This window comes from Rhinolophus hipposideros (assembly GCF_964194185.1).
Source record: "Rhinolophus hipposideros genome assembly, chromosome: 2".
NCBI lineage: Eukaryota > Metazoa > Chordata > Mammalia > Chiroptera > Rhinolophidae > Rhinolophus > Rhinolophus hipposideros.
This window is the reverse complement of record NC_138048.1, coordinates 54,512,734-54,534,709: the sequence shown is the minus strand read 5'-3', so window position 1 is coordinate 54,534,709 and position 21,976 is coordinate 54,512,734. Positions and strand designations below refer to the sequence as shown.

At 39.1% G+C, this 21,976-nt stretch overlaps 1 protein-coding gene across 6 annotated transcripts in view; it reads right to left on the bottom strand.

Moving 5' to 3' along the window:
* The window catches only part of ATP13A4 (ATPase 13A4), a 136,316-nt gene that overhangs the window by 81,313 nt on the left and 33,027 nt on the right, over window positions 1–21,976 (bottom strand). For 4 of the 6 annotated variants that reach the window (XM_081072700.1, XM_081072703.1, XM_081072704.1 and 1 more), the window contains exons 2-7: window positions 20,683–20,856; window positions 8,671–8,817; window positions 5,307–5,377; window positions 5,137–5,217; window positions 3,584–3,653; window positions 1,957–2,091 (exon numbers count right to left, since the gene is read on the bottom strand). In XM_081072700.1, coding sequence (XP_080928826.1) covers window positions 1,957–2,091; window positions 3,584–3,653; window positions 5,137–5,217; window positions 5,307–5,377; window positions 8,671–8,817; window positions 20,683–20,856 — 678 coding nt within the window. The remainder of the gene's footprint in view (window positions 1–1,956; window positions 2,092–3,583; window positions 3,654–5,136; window positions 5,218–5,306; window positions 5,378–8,670; window positions 8,818–20,682; window positions 20,857–21,976) is intronic. The other 2 variants (XM_081072701.1, XM_081072702.1) reach the window with 2 other exon arrangements.

Sequence of the window (21,976 nt, the reverse complement as noted above, 5' to 3'; positions counted from 1 at the left end):
ATGCTATTAAAGTTATGAGATTCTATTTTTGCTTATATTGGCAAAGATAAGGAAAACAAATACTCATCTACTGTTGGGAGGAGTGTAAATTGGTATTGTTTGAGTGGCATTTGGATAACATTTACTAAAATAATATACCTAGCTCATGATTAAATAATTTCAACTATAGAAATTTTATATCTCCATATCAATATAGATAAATATATATAAGCATACACATATATACCTATTATGTACATATGTATTTATATGCAACATAAATCATATGCTTGTAATTTATATACCAAGTGTACCAAAAGCATGTACACACATTTTAAGATAACATCCATCTCTTAAAATGTGTATACATTTTTTTGGTATCCACATATATTTATAAACACCCATATATGTGGATGTGTGAAAAGATATAGGAGTTATGTGCAAGAATCACAATCATTGCAGCATTGCAACAAATCGCAGCATTGTTTTAATAGCAAAAGACTAGAAACAACCTAATATCATCATTATAAGACTGGTTTTAAAATTATGATATTCAAGATATATTAGGTGAAAAATGCAACTGCAAACAATGTACATAATGTACTTTCATTTGTGTGAAACAAATTAACGCATATGTGTTTAACATTTCTGAAAGTATATAGAATGTCTGGTCCCAGTAGATGCCTCTTGAAAGAAAACCTGGACACTGGGAGAACTAAAATAGGAGGGATATTTACTTTTTATTTACACTGTTTTATTCTGTTTGAAAATGTTTTTATCGTGTCCATATATTACTCCTTATATTAAGAAAAAACTAGCTACTTAAAAAAAAAGAACTTTTAAAATTTTAAAATTATCTATGGGCCTTAAGCGCACAGTGGTGACCTTAGCAAGAGTTGTTTAAATGGAGTCATGAGAGAGGAACTCAGATAAGAATAGGTGAGAAGTGAGAGGGAGAGGAGTAAATGGTGACAGTGTGCATAAAGAACTCAAGAAATTTTGCTGTAAAAGGAAGTAGAGAGGTAGAGCAGTAGCTGAACATAGAAGCATGGTCAAGAGAGGGATTGTTTCATTTGAGGGTTTTTTGTGTTTGTTTGTTCAGTTGAGAGAAGCTTGAGCGTGTTTAAGTGCTGATGAGATGGCTCTTGTGGAGAGGGAGCACGAAGGGATCATTCGATGACTGAATCAGCACTTTGAGAAGGCCGGAGAGGACACTGTCTCTAGACAGGCAGAGGGCATGTCCTCCGCGGTAATGAGAGGTCAGGGCAGGAAGGACTGGAGACAAGAGTCATTAGGCTGTTGGAAAGTTCAGCAAATTCCTGTGTTATGGTTTCTATCTTTTTGTAAAACAAAAAGTGGAATGTGGGCAGTTGGGCATCTCAGAAACTTGAAGAGCGATATGGTTTAAAAATCTTCATTTCAGAGAATTGGAGAGCGTGTTGACTAGAGACATATAGAAAGCTTGCCCAGATGAAGTTGGCACTCATGGTTTATAGTGCAATCAACCCATGTGTTCTATGTGATTTTCTGCCAGCACTTAGAACCCTGCGTAGGCATACAGAAAGCCAAGAGTTGGGTTGGGGCTTTGACTAATAAATGTGAACCAAACATAAAGAGCAAAGGAGTTAATATTATACAGAGACTCCTCCACCTTCCACCCCTCTCCCACCATCTTCCAGACCCATCACTATTCTCTGGATGTATTTTTTTTTCACTTAATCACAGCTTATAAATATGTGCATATTCTTCTGGCTAATCAGCATGCATAAGCTAAAGAGAGGGGGAAAATAACTTGAAAGGTTAGGAATTGGGATGTGAGACAAGGAAAAGGACTAACAGTTGTTGAGCATCAGACATTTACAAACTTGGTCTCATTTATTATGGAATGGGCAATGACTGTTTCTTGATTCTCCTTTCTGACAAAATTTCAATTCACTGCTCTCTTTCTGAGACCATAAGATTGGTGGGAAAACTTACCTCTCTGAGATCATATACTGTCAAAGCTATGGAAATGATGGACATGATTATGATAGCACAGGCATATTCCTTATAGTCTTCACTAAACCACAGACAGACACTGAAGAGTTGGAATATGTAAAATGGATTTAAAACCTGTTAGCAGATATAAAAAGAGGAACACAAGGGAGATATTTAGGTTTCATACTTAGCTATTCATTGACTTCTTTGTTTTCATGATCATCTATCTCTATGACATAAATTGTCGCACACAACATTCTTACATTTATTCAGCAATTGCCTTGTGCCAGACACTGCACAAAGTAACTTCACTTGAATTGACTTATTTATTTCCCTTAAGCACCTTATTAACCACATGTCATTACTTATCTCCAATGTAAAGATGAAGAAGATGAAACTTAGATCTTGAGAAACTTGCCCAAGTTCACACAGCTATGACTGTCACAGACCAGGACTTGAGCCCATGCAATCTGGCCCTAGAGCACCTACTTTTAATCATTGCTACGTCTTATAATTTATAAAGTAGTGTCTTATGTATCCTCATGTTGACCATTACAACAGTTGTGTAAGGAGTAGATATTATCATGTCCAGCTTACTGGCCTTGAGGATGGTGAAGTATTAGCTCAGGTTTATAAAGTTAAAATGTTTTCCAGTCTATTCTCTGTGACATAATAGCTGCCATATTTGAAGCCATTAAAGTACTTTTAGATTAATGGATGCGTTGAAGACTACATTTTCTCATAAGAGCTAAGCTGGAAGTGGTAAGCTGTAATTGAGCATCTAGAACACTGTGGGAGAAAGTAGAGGATAATTCCAACAGTTGTAATCGTGCTTTAGTTACAAACATTTTGTGCCCTTACTCAAAGTCCCTCTAATCAGTTCCCATCTGCCTAAAGCAGAAAAGGTCATCATTGCCTCTGGTTAGGGAAGAAGCACACAAGGTCTTTTCCTATCATTTTCTTGTGCTTTCTTTCATGCCTGAAGTCTTGCTATAAATATTGAGAAAGTACCTTGAGTTTATAAACTATTTTTTTTAATCAAGGAGGAGTGTAGGTGAAATGCAGAAGACCCAGAGTACAGCCATATGGTTATAGTTTCATAATAATTCTGTGAAACAAAAATAAGCCCAGTGATAGAGCCAAAAAGGAAAAACTCAACTTTGTAAATATTGGCCACATCCTTCTTTCCCTCCCACACACACATTGAGATCAGTAGAACTAATAAGTCTGCACATATGTTTTTCTTCCTACAAATTTTGGATGCTGAGGAAATTGTATATGTTTCCCATAAGACAATAATAGGGTTTCAAATTTTGTATTATTATTTAGTTTCACAAAGTTGAGACAGACTGGGAAGCAAAGGATTAAGAAAGAAAGAGAATTTGTCTTCACCCAGTCATTGGGGGGTAAATAGACATATGAGCATCATATCTTATACTGTCTCAGGCAACGTGTGCAAAAGATGGACTTCACGAAAAAGAGTAAAAAGAAATATGAAGAAAATCTGCTTGACATTCTTTTCAAATACCCCAGTTATAGTTACTTATGAATGAGTAGCATTCTTGACTGTTTGACTGGAACAAAACTTGTTATGTTCTATCCAGCGCCATAAGAAAGTATTGATTACCTCCTTGATGAGCAGTTTCCAAATTGGCGTGATTTCAACATCAATAGTATTAGGCCCACATATTAGCCTCCTACAGAGAGAGATCACAGATCACTCAGTTACTAATAATAAAAATGAAACTCATTTCTTATCCATTCAGAAACAGATCTGTTCCATGTTCCTTTTCTACCTTGTGGGATCAACATAACACTCCTTTGTTACATAACACCCCCATCCTTCTCAAAATAACTGGGGAGGGTTCCCAGGTACAAAAAACAACAAATATAATCGTAGTGCATCGATTGAACCAGACTCATTATTCTGAGGTCTAAACATTTCCCTCATGGTAATTTGGATATTTAACATTAGCAAGTGTCTCATTCAAGTGTTTCCAAATTGGCATTCTCTCATCTCTGATTCTCCCCAACTTTGGCTCCATAGAAGTGGGTGAATAGGAGAGAGTAGTTTTCTGTGCCTACCTTCCTACTCCTGTTCAGTTCTGGAAAGCTGCAAAATCTGTTTCAATGTGAATGAAAAGGTATTGGGTTCTCAAAAATAGCTCTACACATGGAGTTATCCAGCCCTTTAATTGAAACCCCAAAGATGAGTTTCTTTGATGATACATAGCAATGAGCCTTTGTGAGTTATTTTGCTGTTGAGAACTCTGTCCACTCTCTCTGTGCCTTCTACATAGACGTTCAGATCAAATAGCTTGGCTGAATGTATTAGAGCAGTACTTCTCAAACTACAATCACACAGGATTTTGTGATCTTATTACTGTGAGGATTCTGATTCAACAGGCGTGAAGTGTGGTCTAGGATTCTGCATTTCTAACAAACTCCCTGGCGTTGCTGATGCTGCAAGACTTGGTCTCCTCAAAGCACTAGAAATAGGGTAAAGGAGAGTGAGAATCATAGACACTTAGGACCCGCGACGCCTTTATAAAGTTCTCCTCCCCTTTTGTACAATTAGGAAACTAAAGCCCAGAAAGGAGAAGTTCTTTGCTTACATCCACACAGTGATTTAGTGGCAGACTCTTGACATTCAGTCCAGTGCCTTTCCCAAAACTTACTCCTCTGATTTGGAAGAGTGGAGTTATAGGTCTTGTGCAGATATTCTTCTGCTGCTCCACAATTATTATTTGACTATGTTGTCGCAGTATAATATACATTTCCTGATTACAGTCAAAACTAGCTCAACCTTATTATTATAATAACCTTGAGAAGCCTTGCGTAAAGTAGAAGGAGCACCAAACTTACAGTCAAAAGTGTGAGACTCAGTTCTTTCTCTATCATTCCCATCTGTGTGGCCCTGTCCAGGCCATTAAACCTCTCTGAGCCTCAGATTTCTCATCTGTTACATTGGGATGAAGAGGGTGTCTGTTCTACCGCTGATAAAGTTTGCTCTGATGAAGTGAGATAATATATGTGAAAGCATTTATTTCAATAATACTATATAGAGCATTACAATGTTTTCTGATATTGAACTAGTTAAGATGACGATGAACTGCGCTCTCTATTTGGCTAACTGGTAAGGGTCCTTTGAGCTGGTTTAGATAACAATATGCATGGTACCTAATCTCTTGTTCTTCTCTTGTCAGACCTGATCCAAATTTTAGATGTATCTTGGCAGAACTGAGCCAATCTTCCAAAGAACTAAAATAATAATAACAAGAAAGACATATTTAGGCATAATATTTTTGAGATTTTTTTTTCCTTTGGATGCAATTGCTGAAACAACTTACCCAATTTTCTGGAACTGTCCTTCTAAATTGTTCCAGACATATCTTATTTTCTGCACTTTTATGCATCTCACCTACAAAAGAAAAGTACTAAGAAAGTCTCTAGTTTGAAGATCAGCAAATATACAACAATTCAGTGACTAAAGAATCGTTTGTGAAAGAAGCAAAGATAGAGCTCTACTATAATTATTTAAAATATTATCTTTTCCTAACTTATCCTATCCTTTCCTACTATACAAATGGCATTCTTTAGCAGAAGTCATCATTCAATCAACTTATATCATGGGCTTATTATATGGATAAGTATATGAATAAATTTCGCTGCACCTCAGTTTCTCCAAGAATAGAATGAGGCAATTGGCCGGGTTATTTCTAAGTTCCACTGCAAATCTTCTGAATATCTTCTCTACCTATAAATAGTCAGTATAACCATTAGATAAACACTAATACTGGGAAGAGCATATAGCTGATACATAATAAGTGCTCAATACATTTTTTTTCTTTTATTAAATGAAAGACTGCTTTGTACAACCACATGTCAACTAGAAATAGAGTTTAAATCCCTCATCTCTAAGACCTGGGTTACCTCAAGTGAATCTTAACCCTGTTCAATAAATATATGTGTGTGCACGCAGTGTGAACACACACACATATACACACACACATTCATAGTTACCAAGTGAGAGTGTCAAATGCTGTTATTTTGTATTTTACAGAATGGATTTATTTCAATGAGGTTGTTTGCATAATAACTTTTATGAAAAAATTTTATATTCTAATTGATTTTCAGTATAAAATTAGAGTTAATTACCAGTAGGAATGATTCTTCCTCCTTTACAAGCTGCAAATTAGAGTGAGGAAGAGTATTTATTTGAAAGTAACCAGTTTGGGGTGTTAGCTCTCATGGCCCATCTTGGAAACTTAAGTTTCTTGCTCACATCTTCCTTTCCTTTCTAGTATTCTCAACAATTTTGCACGTAGAACTGGACTGTAATCGCAGCTACTATTTATTGAGTACTTGGGAATGTTTTACACTTTTTCTTTAGTCTATTTCATCATCCTCTGATAGGACAGATATTATTTTCATCTTTACTTCACCCACCGAAGTTCATTTTGAATAAGCAACTTGCCCAAGATTGCACTTATTAAGAATCAGGGTGGTAATTCAAATTCAAGTTCATCTAGCCCCAAAATCCAGTCTCTCAAAGGATCTAATAATCAAGCTATTCTCAGAAGAAGGTCTAGAAATCCCATAACTTCCAGGATTCAAGTTGTAGAAAGGGAGAGTGCTCTACTTGATTAAGTCTATAAATTCAAAATCCATGTTGGAAAATTTTAAAGGACAAATGATGGTAGACTGTGAAATCCCTACCTAGTTAGAGAACCTACATCTAGAGGCTATAAAACCACAAACTGAGATTGAGTAATTTATAAACCATAATAGACACAAAACATCAGCAGAGGAGGGCAGCAATAATGAGGAATAAAGAGGTTACTGGTAAGTTTTACCTCAGGCCAGAAAATGGAAAATTCCATTAACTCCTGACAATTTCTGAGGCCATTCCTTACAGGATAAGGAATGACTTTGACATAGACCTTTAAAATACCTTCGAGATTCCCCTAGCAGGAAACATCTCTGCCTAGAGTTTCTCTGCTTCTCTCATCTCCTTTAGTGGCTCTAGAAACTAGTAAGAGGATATTAAGCATAATATTTGCCAGGGGTGGAGTTTATTTGCTGATTTCCTGGAATTTCAGACCAGGAAACAATAATTAGAAAATCAGGGATTTGCTGTGGGGTGAATTCCATCTTTCCACTCAGAACCAGGAAGCTTTTCCCTCCCCAGGCTTTCCACTTTTATTTCTTACTAGAACATGTCGTAATAACATCCTGTTTAACAGGTTAAGCACTGGGTTAGTATTGCATGCCATTCTACAAAATGGTTCTTAGAAACTCCTCTTAGCCTGTGCTTGCAAACCTGACCATGTTCTTTGCTACAGTCTCCAAACTCCTCCTAAATGGCCCTGAATGGTTATCATTTTGGTATTGTTGTTATTATTATTGTCATCAGTGTTGTTGTGGCTGATCCTCTGACATCTCCAATTTTAATGAAAGTTTTAGTCCTTTATGAATATAGCTCATTACAGTTCACAAATCACCTTAATATCCATCTTCTCATTGTAGGGTCAAACAGCCCTGAGAGATGGGCAGAGATGGAGTTATTACTCTAATTTTATAAATAAGAAACTTGATGCTCAGAGAGGCAGTAACCAGCTGAACTGCCTATGCCATTTACTAATAAATGAAGATATCGAACCTGGGTGCCAATACATTCCACTTGGAGACCACTGCCCCTTCTTCACATTTTGTTTGTTTACTTGAGCATTTCTTCATTTGTCTGTCCACTTATTTATCTGATGCAATTAAAGGTGCTGGAGGTTAATAATACTCTGAGCCATGTCCATCAGGCTGATGTGAGATGCCTACTTCTCCAAGTGAATGGCCACCCAGCAGATGGAGCAATCTGTTAGTTGGCAATGCTTGACCTCTTGTTTTTGTTTGTTTTGGTAATTAAGGTAATAACAACTGGCAATACAGAACCTGTTCAGCAATTGACTGTTATTATTTTTTAACTGACCTTCAGCTCATAAAACTAATTTAAACAGATATATATATGTAAATTTAAGAGAAAATGGTCTGTCTTATTAAACATGTTTTTAATGTGAAATTTATAACATACGAATGTTAACTAATCATAATCCAAGTTTCCCCGAAAATAAGACCTAACCGGAAAATAAGCCCTAGCATGATTTTTCAGGACGACATCCCCTGAACATAATTTCTAATGCATCTTTTTGAGCAAAAATTAATATAAGACCCGGTCTTACTTTCAGAGAAACACGGTAGTACTCATTTAATATGCAGAGGAGGAAGTAACTCAAATATATTTGAATGACAGATTCAAAAGAAGGTCATTTTGCCAGCATAGCAAACCCCCTGGGATATTCCTGGGTGATTACCTCTACTGTAAGATAAACCCTGTTACATAGATTATAATACAAGGCATCATGCTATGAAGAGCTAATAAGTATGAGCATCTAGTACATATCTGGCATCATATTAATGTTTGTATTTCATAGTTTATTAAATGTCAACCATTAATATTAGAGGTAGGCGTGATCATCATTTTGCAATGAGAAGATTGAGGCTCTGTAGAGTTTAGTAATTGATCCAAGGTTGTCATCAAGGTGGCACATAACCATTTATAATGTTCTACACTGGAAATTGAGGATTGGCCCCGTGGAGGGTCTGAATTTAACCCTACATTTTTTGAGAAAAAGATTAAATTTCTCTAGCATCAGCACTTACCTTTAGGTCTGGCTTTCTTATGGCTCTATTTATGATATACTCCTCATCTGTAATGAGAGGGTGGTCGGGTGTCAGACCAAATGAGCTGTTTAATGTTGACAGGTAGATCCACATTACCTTTTTCCAAGAATAAGTTTGGAATTCATCCTGAGGAAATAGACACCAAAAGCCCAGTGAAATTGAGAGAAGTCATCAGGCTAAAATTCAACCTGAAAAACATTATTTTCATATAATTCTGTAAGTTTATGGAATTAATGACTGTTCTAGACAGAAGTATATACCTTTGAAAGCTGGTACATATAGAGCCTTGAGGGGAAAAGTCTTGTCACCTATTGAGGAATCTGGATGTGAATATGAGGCACTGTCACACACAACAAAGCTTGAGAGTTGAGAGGTGAATTCTCAACTAAGAGCTAGTTTACTCTCCAAAGATGAGGCTATAGCCATCTATAGCCACAGAAAACAAACAAACAAACAAACAAGTATTCCAAAGGCTTTTCTGTCAACTAAACAAAGTCAACTAACCCACCCCCATGTTTCCAGGCTTAACAGCTTAACTTCAATTCCACCTCTGCCAGAACAGCCACTTTCATACCTTCTCCCCGGGTGTGTGTGGTGGGGAGGATATCACTATACTACCTTCAAAAGATTCTTACTGTCCCTCTCTTGTGCTCCTAATCACTTCCTGCTTTGTATGTTAGTTCTTCCAGACTATCTTGAAGGTAGAGACCCTTATATCCCATTCATGCAGACAATTGCAACCTGCTCAGAGAGAATCTGATGAATGATGAAAAAAAGACTGAATGTATGGACTGAACATACATTCCTAAAAGTAACTGTCAAGATGTTAGCACTGGTAGGATTGAAGGTACCTTCTTCTATGACCCTAACTGAAGCTGCTTCCCTTTGCAGTTCACTGATGACTTCACCGCAGGCTAAAACTAGAGCGAACAGCACTAGATTGAGTAAGAGTGGCCCCTTAGAGACTCATGTGATACCAGTGGTTATTATCCAAATAGGTAAATGCTACACATAAACCTATTTGGATGCCTGGTAAACTGTTGGAGTTAGGAAGGACGGCAGGTGAAATCAAGCCTGGGAAACAATGTGATGCCTGGAGAACGCAGGTCAGAGCTGGGAATTGTCTCCACCACACCCACTTTTGCCATAAAGAGTGTTTGAGCTGACTGCAAAAGGCAAAGAGAAGATATACATAATAGATGTTGTAGCTAAATGTCTTACATTAATTCTCAGGAGAAGCCCACCTCCAGGCCTTTGCTCCTGCTTCTTCCTTAGCCTGGAATACACATCCTCCTTTTCTCTCTTTAAGTCTTCATATGGCTAAATCCTAAGCATCCTTCAGGATCTGATTCAAAGTTTATATCTTGGGAATCTCCCTGATTTCTCTGGGAGACCTCTGCTCTAAGCCATCAGGGTATGCAGGTTCTAACCACATTCTTCCCCCATTGCATTACCCTTCGCCTTATCACGTCTCTCGGACTGTGAGTGGGGACTGTGTCTGAAGCATGTCTGTGCTCCAGCCAGGCCTATCACAGATTTTTGTGTGTGTGTGTGTGTGTGTGTGTGTGTGTGTGTGTGTGTGTGTGTGAGAGAGAGAGAGAGAGAGAGAGAGAAATATGGGGGAAAGGGGGAAAGAGAGAGAGGTGGGGGGAGAAGGGAAAGCTAAGCAAAGGAAGTGGGAAAGGGAGGGAAATGGAAAGGAGAGAAGGAAAAGAGAGTGAAGAGAAGGAAATGAGAGGAGAAGGAAGGAGAGAGAAGAAAGGAGGAGGGAAAAAGCCATAGTAGACATCTGAAAGTTAACAAATTAATTTTTAAAATGAGTAAAATTGGCTATTACCTCATTACAAAAAAAAGTAAATTTACATCAAATCAAATTTGCATGGAATTACCTTCCAAGTCTAAGAATGACTGAAAATGGCTAAGTTTCCAATGACTGAGCCTCAGAACTGGTGGATGTGCTCTATGCTGTGGAATGGGCTGCCTAAAGCACACCGTGACATAGTTCAGCACTATAGAGCTTTGCCTTTGACCACATCAAAGGGGGCTTTGTTGTGAAAAGAATTTTTAGGTTCTAATAACAACAATAATAAAAATAGTCACTATTTATTTAGCACTTACTATGTCCTAGGCACATAATGCTACATATGTATTATTTCATTTAATGCTCAAAAACCCTATGAAGTGGTTACTGTTCAGTATCCTCCTCATTCTACAGGTGAGGAAACTAAGACACAGTTGGCAAGTATTAGAGCAAGGATTTGATCCCCCACTCCAGGCCATTTGATCCCCTCCAGACTCCCCTCTCACCCTCTGCTCTATTCTACAAAGTGATTGGACTGCCATTTTTATATCCAGCCTGAACTGGGACTGCCGAAGAACAAAGTTTCAATGAAAAACTTGTTACAAAAACACATTTTTAGGTAAATAGGAACACAAATGATAAAAGTGCCATAAAGACCAGAGAACGTCTAGCCACCAAGTGAGGGCAACTAGGAAAACAGCTACTCTTGGTCCTCTTAAGTGAAGTAAAATAATATTAAGTACTCATTTTTATGATTACTTAGCATTTTATAAAAAATTTTTGTGTCAGTTATCTTATTTTAGTCTCAAGTCTCCAAAACTGGTATTATCATCTCCATTTTGCAGATGAGAAAACTCTCCATCAGCAAGACTCAGAATTGTTCAAGCCAGTCTGGTCTGGATAGCAAGGCAGAACTGAGACCTGAGGCCAGGTCTTCCCCCTTCCAATCTTGGCTCCTTCAACTTGTTTCAATAAGTTGTCCATGGTGTTTGTAGCTCATGTATGAAAATTACCTTGAATGCTGCTATGTAACAGATAACATCCAATTCTTAGAATCTCTGCTCTCTTGGCAACAGAGAGTCTGACTCCCTAAATCAAGCTCACTTTGTGTGACACCAAACAGACTTCTAGATTGTAATGCCTAAAAATGGAAAAGCAAAGTGAAGTATTGAACTCCCAAGCTCTCACAGGCCAATATTAATCCAATGCACCAACTGAGGGCCTTAGTTTAGGTGAGTATTAAAGACTGAAATTCATCAATATGCCTAGATTTGATTACAGCCTTTAGCATAACTAAATTGAAGGTACTTGGATATGTTTGCCTTTAAGCTCATTTCCTGTCATCCCCTTGACCCCTGAGCCCTATAACTCATAATTCTGTGTAGTGCAAAGTACAGTTGTATAGACTAAATGAATATACCACATGAGACAACCATTTTTTCGTAAAGTAAGGTAGTAATACTGACATTTTTTTGGCTTACTACCCTATGAAAAGCTCTGTAAAATCATTCATATTTTTAAAGAAATTCACCCACGTTTCTAAGGGAAACAAAGACAAAGAAATGGAGGGAAATTGTGTCAATGTGAAGTAATCGCTCCAGGTAACGTCATCAACTTCTCTCAGTTTTAAGCTTAGTGTTGTCCAATGTGGGACGAGCACAGCCCCTTCCTGAGCTCAAATCTCAGCTCCAAACAGTCTTGAAAATCATTGCAACTCTCTAAGCCTAATTTTTTTTTGTGATAAATGGGGTTGATAATACCACATTTCATGGATGCTTGAAGGATTAAACACAATAATACATGAAGCACCTGGTCCAAGATCTGGTCCATAGCAGGCTACAACAAATGCTAATTGGGTACAGCTTTGTGCCTCATTTTTCACAGCAGTTGTTCCTGAGATCTTTCTATAAATAGGAACTGACGTTCCCTTTGAGGAAACTTGAGAATCTCTGAGAGTGTCTCTATTTATTTTTGCTTTCTGGAAGAGAAGAATCTTTACCTGGAAATGGCTAGTTTCACTTCATTCTGTTTCCCATCTCTCTCAAGCAGTTAATGATCTATCAAATACTTCCATGTACCAGAGGAACTACCACTTGAAATAATTTCTTTGTAATCCAAATAATCCAAACTGTTTGTCTGGTAAAGCTAGAGTTTTAAACACCTCATGTCTCACTCTACAGGTTTACCTCCTCTTTATCCAGAGAATTAACTAGATCAGTTCTTGAACTCTAAAAGAGTAGGATTGAAAATAATTCAAGAGTGCATTTCCAAGAATTAAATGTACACAGAGGACTTATGTTTGACCTGGACAGAAAGATAAAGAAGAAAACCTGGGTATTTTTAAATTTCCCGAGGCCTTGTACTTCCTGAACTTGGAAATAAATGCCAAACTAACTTTTATATTTGAGTGATGTGAGTGACCTTGCTTATCTTCTTCCTACCCTTTGTTATAAGCACCTCATCTCTTGGAATTTAAAAGCAGTGCCATGGTCACTTTACGTTCAGGCCAGTGCTGTGACTTATCCTCTTGTATGGGAGTTCACTCTGCAAAAAAAGGTACTTCTGAGCTTGCCTTAGAAAACAGTAACCCATGGCAAAGTGCCACAGAGACTTTTTACTTGGTAGAAACATTGCAGTGCTAAAATGTGGAAGTCTACCTGAGGTGAATAACTTAGAGAATTATGGAGAAAGCAGTAACTTACACTTCTTGGGCTCTTTTTAAAACACTGTGCTACCTTCACAAACCCATAACTTTGGCAAAATACTATTCTTTCTATATTTAAGTATCACTATTTTTCTTTCTCTTTCCCCCTGTTGGTGAGACCCACTGATACTCTAGACACCTTACCTTCATATTCACAAAGCTTCTTAGCTGGAAAAAATTGACATTAGCTAGAACATAGGACTAGTTATAAAATATACAGAGAAGGTTCCAAGCATTGGAAAAACAAATCTCACACTAATTATTTTCTCAGTACTCCTGGAACACGTTGACCCCCCACCCAAAAAAAAAAGGTGATCGGGGGTTTGGCCAAAGCAGGGAAGTTATATTACAAAGCAAAGGCTATGTCTATGTTTGTATGCAAAAAAAGAAAATCCTGAACAATTCAACATGTTTCCAGAGAGATGTTTGTTTGTTTGTTTGTTTTTGTAGTCGTTTTCTGAGAGAAGAAGGAGTAATGAATTAGCTGGTTCATTGTCTGAAATATCTGGAGATGCACTGTTTAGTTAAGAAGTAATGAGTAAAAAGTTAAAATTGGTTTTAAAATGTATGTAGTTACCAATGCTCATAGAATGCCCACATGCCAGGCATGGTTTCATCATAGCACTTACAAATACCGCCTCATTTAGTCCCCATAACAATGAGGTAGGTACTAATATTAGTCCCGTTTAACAGAAGAGAACATGGAGACATGTGGGGTAAGTAACTTGCCTATTATAGACTGAAGTCCCCAAAATTCATAAGTTGAAGCCCTATCCCCCAGGTGCCTGCATTTGGAGATAGGGCATTTAAGGAGGTAATTAAGGTTACGTGAGGTCTTAAGGGTGACTGGATTAGGGAGTCCAGTAGGGCTGCTGCCCTTGTAAGAAGAGGTAGAGACACGAAAGCGCTCTCTTTCTCTCTGCCATGTGAGAACAGAGAGAAGGCAGCGGGCAGTGCAAGCCCGGAAGAAGGGTCTCACCAGAAACCAACCTAACAATGCCTTCACCTTAGACTTCTACCTTCCCAAACTGTGAGAAAATACATTCCTGTTGTTTAAGGCACCCAGTCTGTGGTGTTCTGTGATGGCAGCCCAAGCTAGTACATTGTGAAGAACAGCACTGGGAATGAAACCCAGGCAGCCAGGTTCTTTACTCTCAAACCGCTTCACAATGTGTCTCTGTAGAGTCTTAGCCACTGGACAGGGAGGAATAACATCTTCAGCTTAGATTCTAGTTCAACTCTCCGTAGTGGTTTTGCTTTCACTGCTTATAGTTCTATAGCTATAACTTCTCTTTGCCTCATCTTAAAATGGGGAAAATATAATCTCTACCAGTAAAGACCAAATGAGGCAACATACATGAAAATACTTTGCAAAATTTACATCACAATGTAAATGGCCCTGTGTTATAAAAGATAATGGCCTCAAAACTATTTATCTTAACATAGAATCACTTCTAAGAGGTCAGACCACCGAATCTCAAGGATTTCTAGCTGGATGTCTAAGGAAAAACCAGTTTGAAATGGGGGCCAGGGGGAGCTGAGATTCAGTAGAGGGGGAGTGTACTTAAAAGAAGCATACTACTATCTTCTCTTACTTTCTCAATCATGACTTTTCACTTTAGTGTCTTTGTAATAAAGTGCTGGTACAAATCATGAGGCCATTTACTACAGATTTCATTCAACTTATTTAATTGAATTAAATAAATATTGAGCACCTACTGCTACCATGTGATAGGTGCTGTGGGGAATGAAAAGTAAGCCACAGTTATTGTCTTCAATAAGCTTACATTCTAATGGAAGAAGAGGCTATAAAAGAGATGAAAAAGAAAAACAATAACTCCGGATTTAGAGAGTCAGAAGACAGATTCAAGTTCTTTGTCCACTTATGCCCTTTACCTGGATGGTTCCCACTGCGGCCCTCCCCACCAGCCACCATCACCTTTTAACTCTTATCATCCCTTAGAGCTCAGGAAAGCCTATCCCGGGTTTTCTTGCCTTAGTTAAATCCCTGTCCTATAATCCTACCATAACCATGAGCCTTTCCTAAGTAGCACTTACAACAGCTGGATTTTTACATTTATCTGTGTAGTGCTCTAATGAACTCCACAATGTCAAGAACCCTGACTTTTACTAATTACTATACTCTTTGCCCCTTGCCCATGAGATGCCACTGTTGCTGGCACAAAACCTGGGCTCAGAAAATTTATGAAGGAGGGAGGGAGGGAAAGAAGAAGAGATAGAGGGAGGGAGAGACCTGGATGACATCTACCAGGTTACAAAGTTACTTGTTCACTCATCTGTAAAATAGAGAGGATAATGCCCATGTCCTGGGGTTATTATGAGAATTAAATTATCAATGAGATGCTGTTTTATAAAATATTACATGAATAGCATTTTAATACAGGGTAGACTGCTAAAGGCATTATAGCAGTCAGAGATGAAAACACAGAATTAAAAGAGAATAAATAAAAGGTCATTAACTCCGACCAGAATTGGGGCAAAAAATGTATCAACAAAGACTTATTAGAGAAAGTGGTATACGGCTGAGGAATGAGTAGGTTTTAATAAGTAGAGATAGAAAACCTACTTTCTATATTTACTCTACAGAGAATATGTGTGTGTTTGTGTGTGTACACGTGTGTGTCAGTGTGTTTGTGTGTGTGTTTGAGTTGACTCCTCACCAGAATGTCACTCTATAAGAACAGAGATTTCTATATGTTTTGTTCATAGCTATATTCTCAGTGGCTATAATAATGTCTGGGACATGACTGGAGCTCAGTAAATACTTAATGAATAAATGATAATGAACCAATAATAATGAATGAATGAGATTGGGAATATCAGACAAAATTTTATGAAAGCATAAACAAAACAGAAAATGGTGTTGATTTGGGAAGCGTGGGCTTAGAGAGACCAGGTTGCAGAGGAGGAGAGGAGGAAGGGTATCCAGGAAACATGAATGTAAATGCTGGTAGCTGGTGAGTATCTCAGTGGGCTCATGGACTTTACATCCCATTTGCATGTCTGATTTGCAGAATTTCTGAGTTTTTGAACTAAAGGCCCCAGCACTGCCATCTTTAGGGGAAACTAAGGGGAAAATGCTCCTCCTTAAAACATTGAAACGAAATGCCCCGAGTCAGACCTAACAACAAATCATCACAAAGTCCTCCTCTGCACAACATGGGTCTTTGACAACATGTGACAAACAATGACGGTGAAGGAAAAAATATGTTTGTAATTATAGTAAAGATGAAAACTATGGAAATTATCAGGAGCATCTGAAGCCAAAATGCCAGTAAATATATTATTTGCATAGAAATGTAACATTGCTGTAGATATTGGTTAAAGTTCAGAAGTAGGTGAATAATGGATAAAATGCCACGTTTAAAATTACAAACTAAAAGTGTAATTGCTCTTACCTTTGGGAAAAATCTCACTCTTAAAGGCATTTAATAATAGAAGGGGAGCTGAAAATAAATTGGATGTTAAAAACTTTCAGTCAGTACGTACACCTTGGCTTTTTAAAAAATGTTAAGAAATTACTACCTAATCAGTATCTGTCATAATGATCTGTAATCTTACCCGTGTGAGATTGATGATAAATACCAAGTACTGATTTTTTAATAACATAAAAAAACAGATATACAACATAGTCTCAAGTAGATGTCATCCAGTCCTCTTTAATGGGATGTCTTTAGAGTCCAGCTATTGTAAGATAATTCAAATAAAATCTCTTTTAAAGTGTCATTTTAATGCAAATAATCTAGCAGCAGACTTTTAAACTATTGGTACCCAAAGCTTCTTTTTATCTAAGGCTCAGATAGCAGCAGTGTTTGAAATAATTGAATTCTTGTCTAATTATATAACGACTAATTTAGAACCTCATTTATTTGGAGAGTCTCTGGCATAGCATATCCATTTAAAATGACACTAGAGCAGGTAATTAAAAATTAAAGTTGAAATCAAGATGAAAAAGGCAAGATTAAAGCTGGTTTCAACAGCTCTGATTAGCTGAGAAGGGCGGTGAAATGGGAGAGGGGCTTAATAGACTTTCCAAGAGGCAAAAAAAGAGGCAGGATGATGGAATGCAGCTACCTGAGGCTCCATTGCTTTTTCTAAAATCTTTCTAGTATATGTCCAGTTGCAGAGCTGACCACATGCAACTAGAAGAGGCGACTTGACTGAGTATGGATGAGTGTTGGGGAGTCCCAACCAAAGGAAACCTTCCCATGTCTCCTGTCTCGGAAGGAAATGCCAATCCTCCTGGTTAATAAGGAGATGACATAATATTCAATGAGCTGGGCCATTGTACATGAGTGCACCTAGTCTATCTCTATCAAGCTCTTGGGTATAGTAAGCTGATGAAGTTGCTTGAGCAATTATACACACACACACACACACACACACACACACACACACACACTCAAAATGGTCCTTGATAATGCATTTTTCAATTTGCAAATGGTTTTTACATATAGAATCTCACTTCATGTTCAGACCAGCCCAAGAAAGAACAAACACTTTCACTAGGCCCATTTTATAAGTGGAAAAATTGAGGTCCTGAAAGATTAGGTAATAAACCGAAGGTGTAACATTCCTAAAGTGCTAGGGCTACAAGTCAAAGCTTCTGACTTGTAATCAAACCCCAAAAAGTGTTAACCAACTCCCTGTTGATGAACACTTTTTGTTTCTTTTACTCTGACGAGGTTGTTTTTTTTCTCTTTTCTCCCTCTTCATTTCCCTTTAACCTACTTCCCTCTCCATTTCTTTCATTTTCCTCCTTTCCCTTGCCATAACCTGTTCATTTCCTCACATTTCTGTGCTTTGACTCTACCACTAACCTCAGAGAATACAACCTCAACTAGACGTTCTCAGAACTGAAGAGTCTCAGTGATGCAGGAAGTTTGTCTGTTTCGAGGTCATTTCTGCTACAGCAAAAGCATCAGCTCCTGAGAACTAGTTTGGGGAAATGGAAGTACCCACAGGATACAGTTAAGTACTTTTCCTCATCCTCCTATTATTCCAGAAAAATAAGGGTCTCATAGGTCCTTAAGTTCACATGGAGGGGGTTGATCTGTGAAAGGATGACATATGTTAGGTCCCCACTCTGAGCCCAGAAAGCAAACCTCTCTCTACTCCTGTACCAGGAAGACAACTCAGACTGTGTACAGAAAGACCACTTACAACACTTTGCTAAATCTGGATCATTCGTTTGAGACTATATAAATGTACAGGCATTGGCTGAACCATAAAGCAAATGTCCAGGCTTCTATTCCTCTCTCAAGGACCAAGTAAGCTCATAAGTGAGAGTGGTGACTGTATACAGCACTGTTTCTCAAAGTATGATCCCTCAGCAGAAACATTAGTATCAACTGACAATGAATTAATGATTAGAAACTCTGGGGGCGGGAGCCAGCAATTTGTGTTAATAAGCCCTTCAGATAATTCTGATGCTGGTTGACATTTGGGACCCACTGGTCTAAGTACAGTTGTGTAGAAACAGCCCTGTACTAGGACAATTAGTCTTGGTTAGGTCCCTCACTCTCCTAAGCATGTGGGTAAATTGTGTCCCCTCTCCAGTCCCCATTTCCTCACCCGTCGAATAAAGTAGTCTTCCTTGGTAAGTGCCAGGCACTCTTCTCTCACGCATATTGTGAAGCATGGTGTGAGGCAGCAGTGGAGCAAGACTCCCAGCCCAAATCATCAATGTGATTTGCTCTTACTCAACAATAATCTTGCCTTGTTAAAGTCTTGAAATTTATTCTCCAAGAACCTTGAGTTACAATATAATTGGACTTCAGAGGAGGTGTCTCAGCTTCCACCTGTATCATGGTTCATATGTCAGCTAAGTTAGGACAGAGAATAATTGGATTTTGACGTGACCAGGATCCAGACACAAGGGGTGGGGCTGACACCAGTGGACCAAATCAAGACAGACAAATGTCATCCAATTCCCAATTTCATTGAGATCTGTTAGATTGAAATGTGGAATTTGGGGGTGGGAGGGCAGTTCTAAGACGTGTTGATATCTTCCCCTCTTGCTGCATTAAACAGAATATTTACTAGAGAGATTGCTATATCTCTAGCTATATCTATAAGAAGAAGCTAACAGCCCTGCAGAGGTTGATTTATCAAAAATCTGTTTGTCATTCTGGGTCATTTGGGCGGATGCATTGTTAGGAACAATCAGTAAACGTCAGGCAGAAAAGGGTCCTCTGTGAGACTGTCCATTGAAACCCACCAATGGGAATGTCCACTTCAGCCTTCAGCCAACACTTGTTTATGGAATCCCTACCATGTGCAGGAACCACGGATACAGTAATTGTGTTAGAAATAGTCTCTTCCCTTGTGGAGTTGACAATGCAGCAGGAAGAACGCACGTTGCCTAAGTATAATGAGTGCTAGGAGGAAGTGTTACAGGAGCAAAGTCAGGAAATCTCATATAATGCCAGGACCTTGTATTAGCAGAGAGAGGCAATGGCCTCGGAGAGAAGATAGCTGCATTTCTTACCCTAGCATATCTGCTGGGTGCAACGCACACCTGTCAAGAACTGTGGCTCTCTCAAATGAGCAGGGGAAGACAAGATCCTCCTGAGAGGAGTGCTCCCCCCTTCCCCTGCCTTCCACCAGAGTTGCTCCAGTGAAGGGGGGCTATGATAGGCATGGATATGTCAGGATGCAGGGGGAGGGATCAGTGTGAATATTGCAGCTGTAGCCTGACTTTACTTTCCACTACTTATTATTTTTAGCTATTAACATGGCTACTCTCTGCTCTAATATTCACAAAACTCATAGATTCTAAAGGAATGCCCTGTGAAATAGGTCTTCTTTTTTTAAAAAGATTTTATTGGGGAAGGGGAATAGGGCTTTATTGGGGAACAGTGTGTACTTCCAGGACTTTTTTCCAAGTCAAGTTGTTGTCCTTTCAATCTTAGTTGTGGAGAGTGCCGTTCAGTTTCAAGTTGTTGTCCTTTCAGTCTTAGTTGCAGGGGGCGCAGCCCACCATCCTCTGCGGAAGTTGAGGAATCGAACTGGCAACCCTGTGGTTGAGAGGATGCTCTCCAACCAACTGAGCCATCCAGGAGGTCAGTGGCAGCTCAGCTCAAGGTGCCGTGTTCAATTTTAGTTGCAGAGGGCACTGCCCACCATCCCTTGTGGGACTCGAAGAGTTGAACTGGCAACCTTGTGGTCGAGAGCCCACTGGTCCATGTGGGAATCGAACCGGCAGCCTTCGGAGTTAGGAGCATGGAGCTCTAACTACCTGAGCCACCGGGCCGGCCCCAAAATAGGTCTTCTTAATCAAATCCCATCATACACAAATTATTGAATTCTTGGTCAATACGTATATGTAATGGCAAGGCTGTGATGGAACCTGAGGCTGGAGCCTCCTCCTGCCACCTGCTTTGTCCACATGTCCCCACAACCATCCCATAACATGATGTCCAGAAGAAAGGGCGGCCAGGTATGAAACCAAGTAAACACTTACTGTTGTCCTCAGCAACACGACATCTGCTTCTTGCAAGGAACACGGGATGCAGTTTGCCCACACAAGCCAAGCGGGTCTCCAGTAAAACACCAAGGGGAGGATCCCAAATGAGAAGATGGATCCAGCAAGGCAGAGGGTTTTCCGGCAGCTGTGAGTCCGGTAGCCAAATATCTCCTAGGGCAAAACCAAAATGACCCCAAATATTTGTTAAGCACAATAAGCAGCAAATGAACAAACTGGGATTTTGATGATGAAACTGAGGGCAAAAAATAAAGAAGTTGAGCAGGATGAGGGGATGACAGGTTGAGAGGATGACAGGTTGAGAAGGATCCCTGACAAAGTGTAAGATGTGGCCCTACAAGTCACAGTCTAACTGCGATATTCAGTTTCTACAATTTGAGCACCCGGTTACCTATGCTAAGCACTGTGCTAGGTGAGGTGCTATCTTGTTTAAATCTCACAATCATCCCCTGAATAGGATAATATTACCCTCATGTCATAAATGATGAGACTGAGCTCAAAAAGGCTGAATGGAATGACTTGTCCAAGGCCCCATAGCTAGTAAGGTTGGCTGCCAAAATTCAAACGCAGGTCTAACAGCGTCCAAGCCTTGAGCGTGATTCACAGCCTTCACAGACATGACCGTGAGCCAGATGACAGGAGGTGGTGGCAGCAACCAATGATCCTCTTGGCTAGGACCAGCAGCTTCAAGGGCAGGAGGAGGGACTGGAGCCAGGCCTTGACTTTACAGCCATGATCTGGTGAAAGTGTTGGGCCACAAGAGGTGAACAACTTGCCTTTGGGAGCTGAAGTTGGGGTAGAACTATATATTCCCACCCTCCTCTCTTGTTCAGTAACAAAAATAATTTTACAGCAAGAGGGAAAAATCAGAGACTGCTTGGTTTACTTCAAACCATGCCTGTTAAGCACCTATTATGTGCCATGAGGGGAGATGAGACCGTGGAGGATACAAATATGAACAGAAGAAGAGTATTACCTCCAGTAAATTTATAATCGGAACAAACTTTTTCTTTCCAAGTAAAGCCTGGGACAGGATAGAAAACCATCCCTGACATTTATGGTTCAATCCCATAGCTATATCCCACAAAGCCATAAGTATACTTTATACTTGTTATAATAGCTAAAAACTGAGAAGTAGAGGGTCCCGGTTAAAAGCACATTCTCTGGACCAAGACATTTTGGCTCCAAAGCCTAGCTTGCTGCTCACTGGGTATGACCTTAAGCAATATAAGACTCCACCCCAGAAGTTTTCTAAAGCGGAATCAAGGTTGAT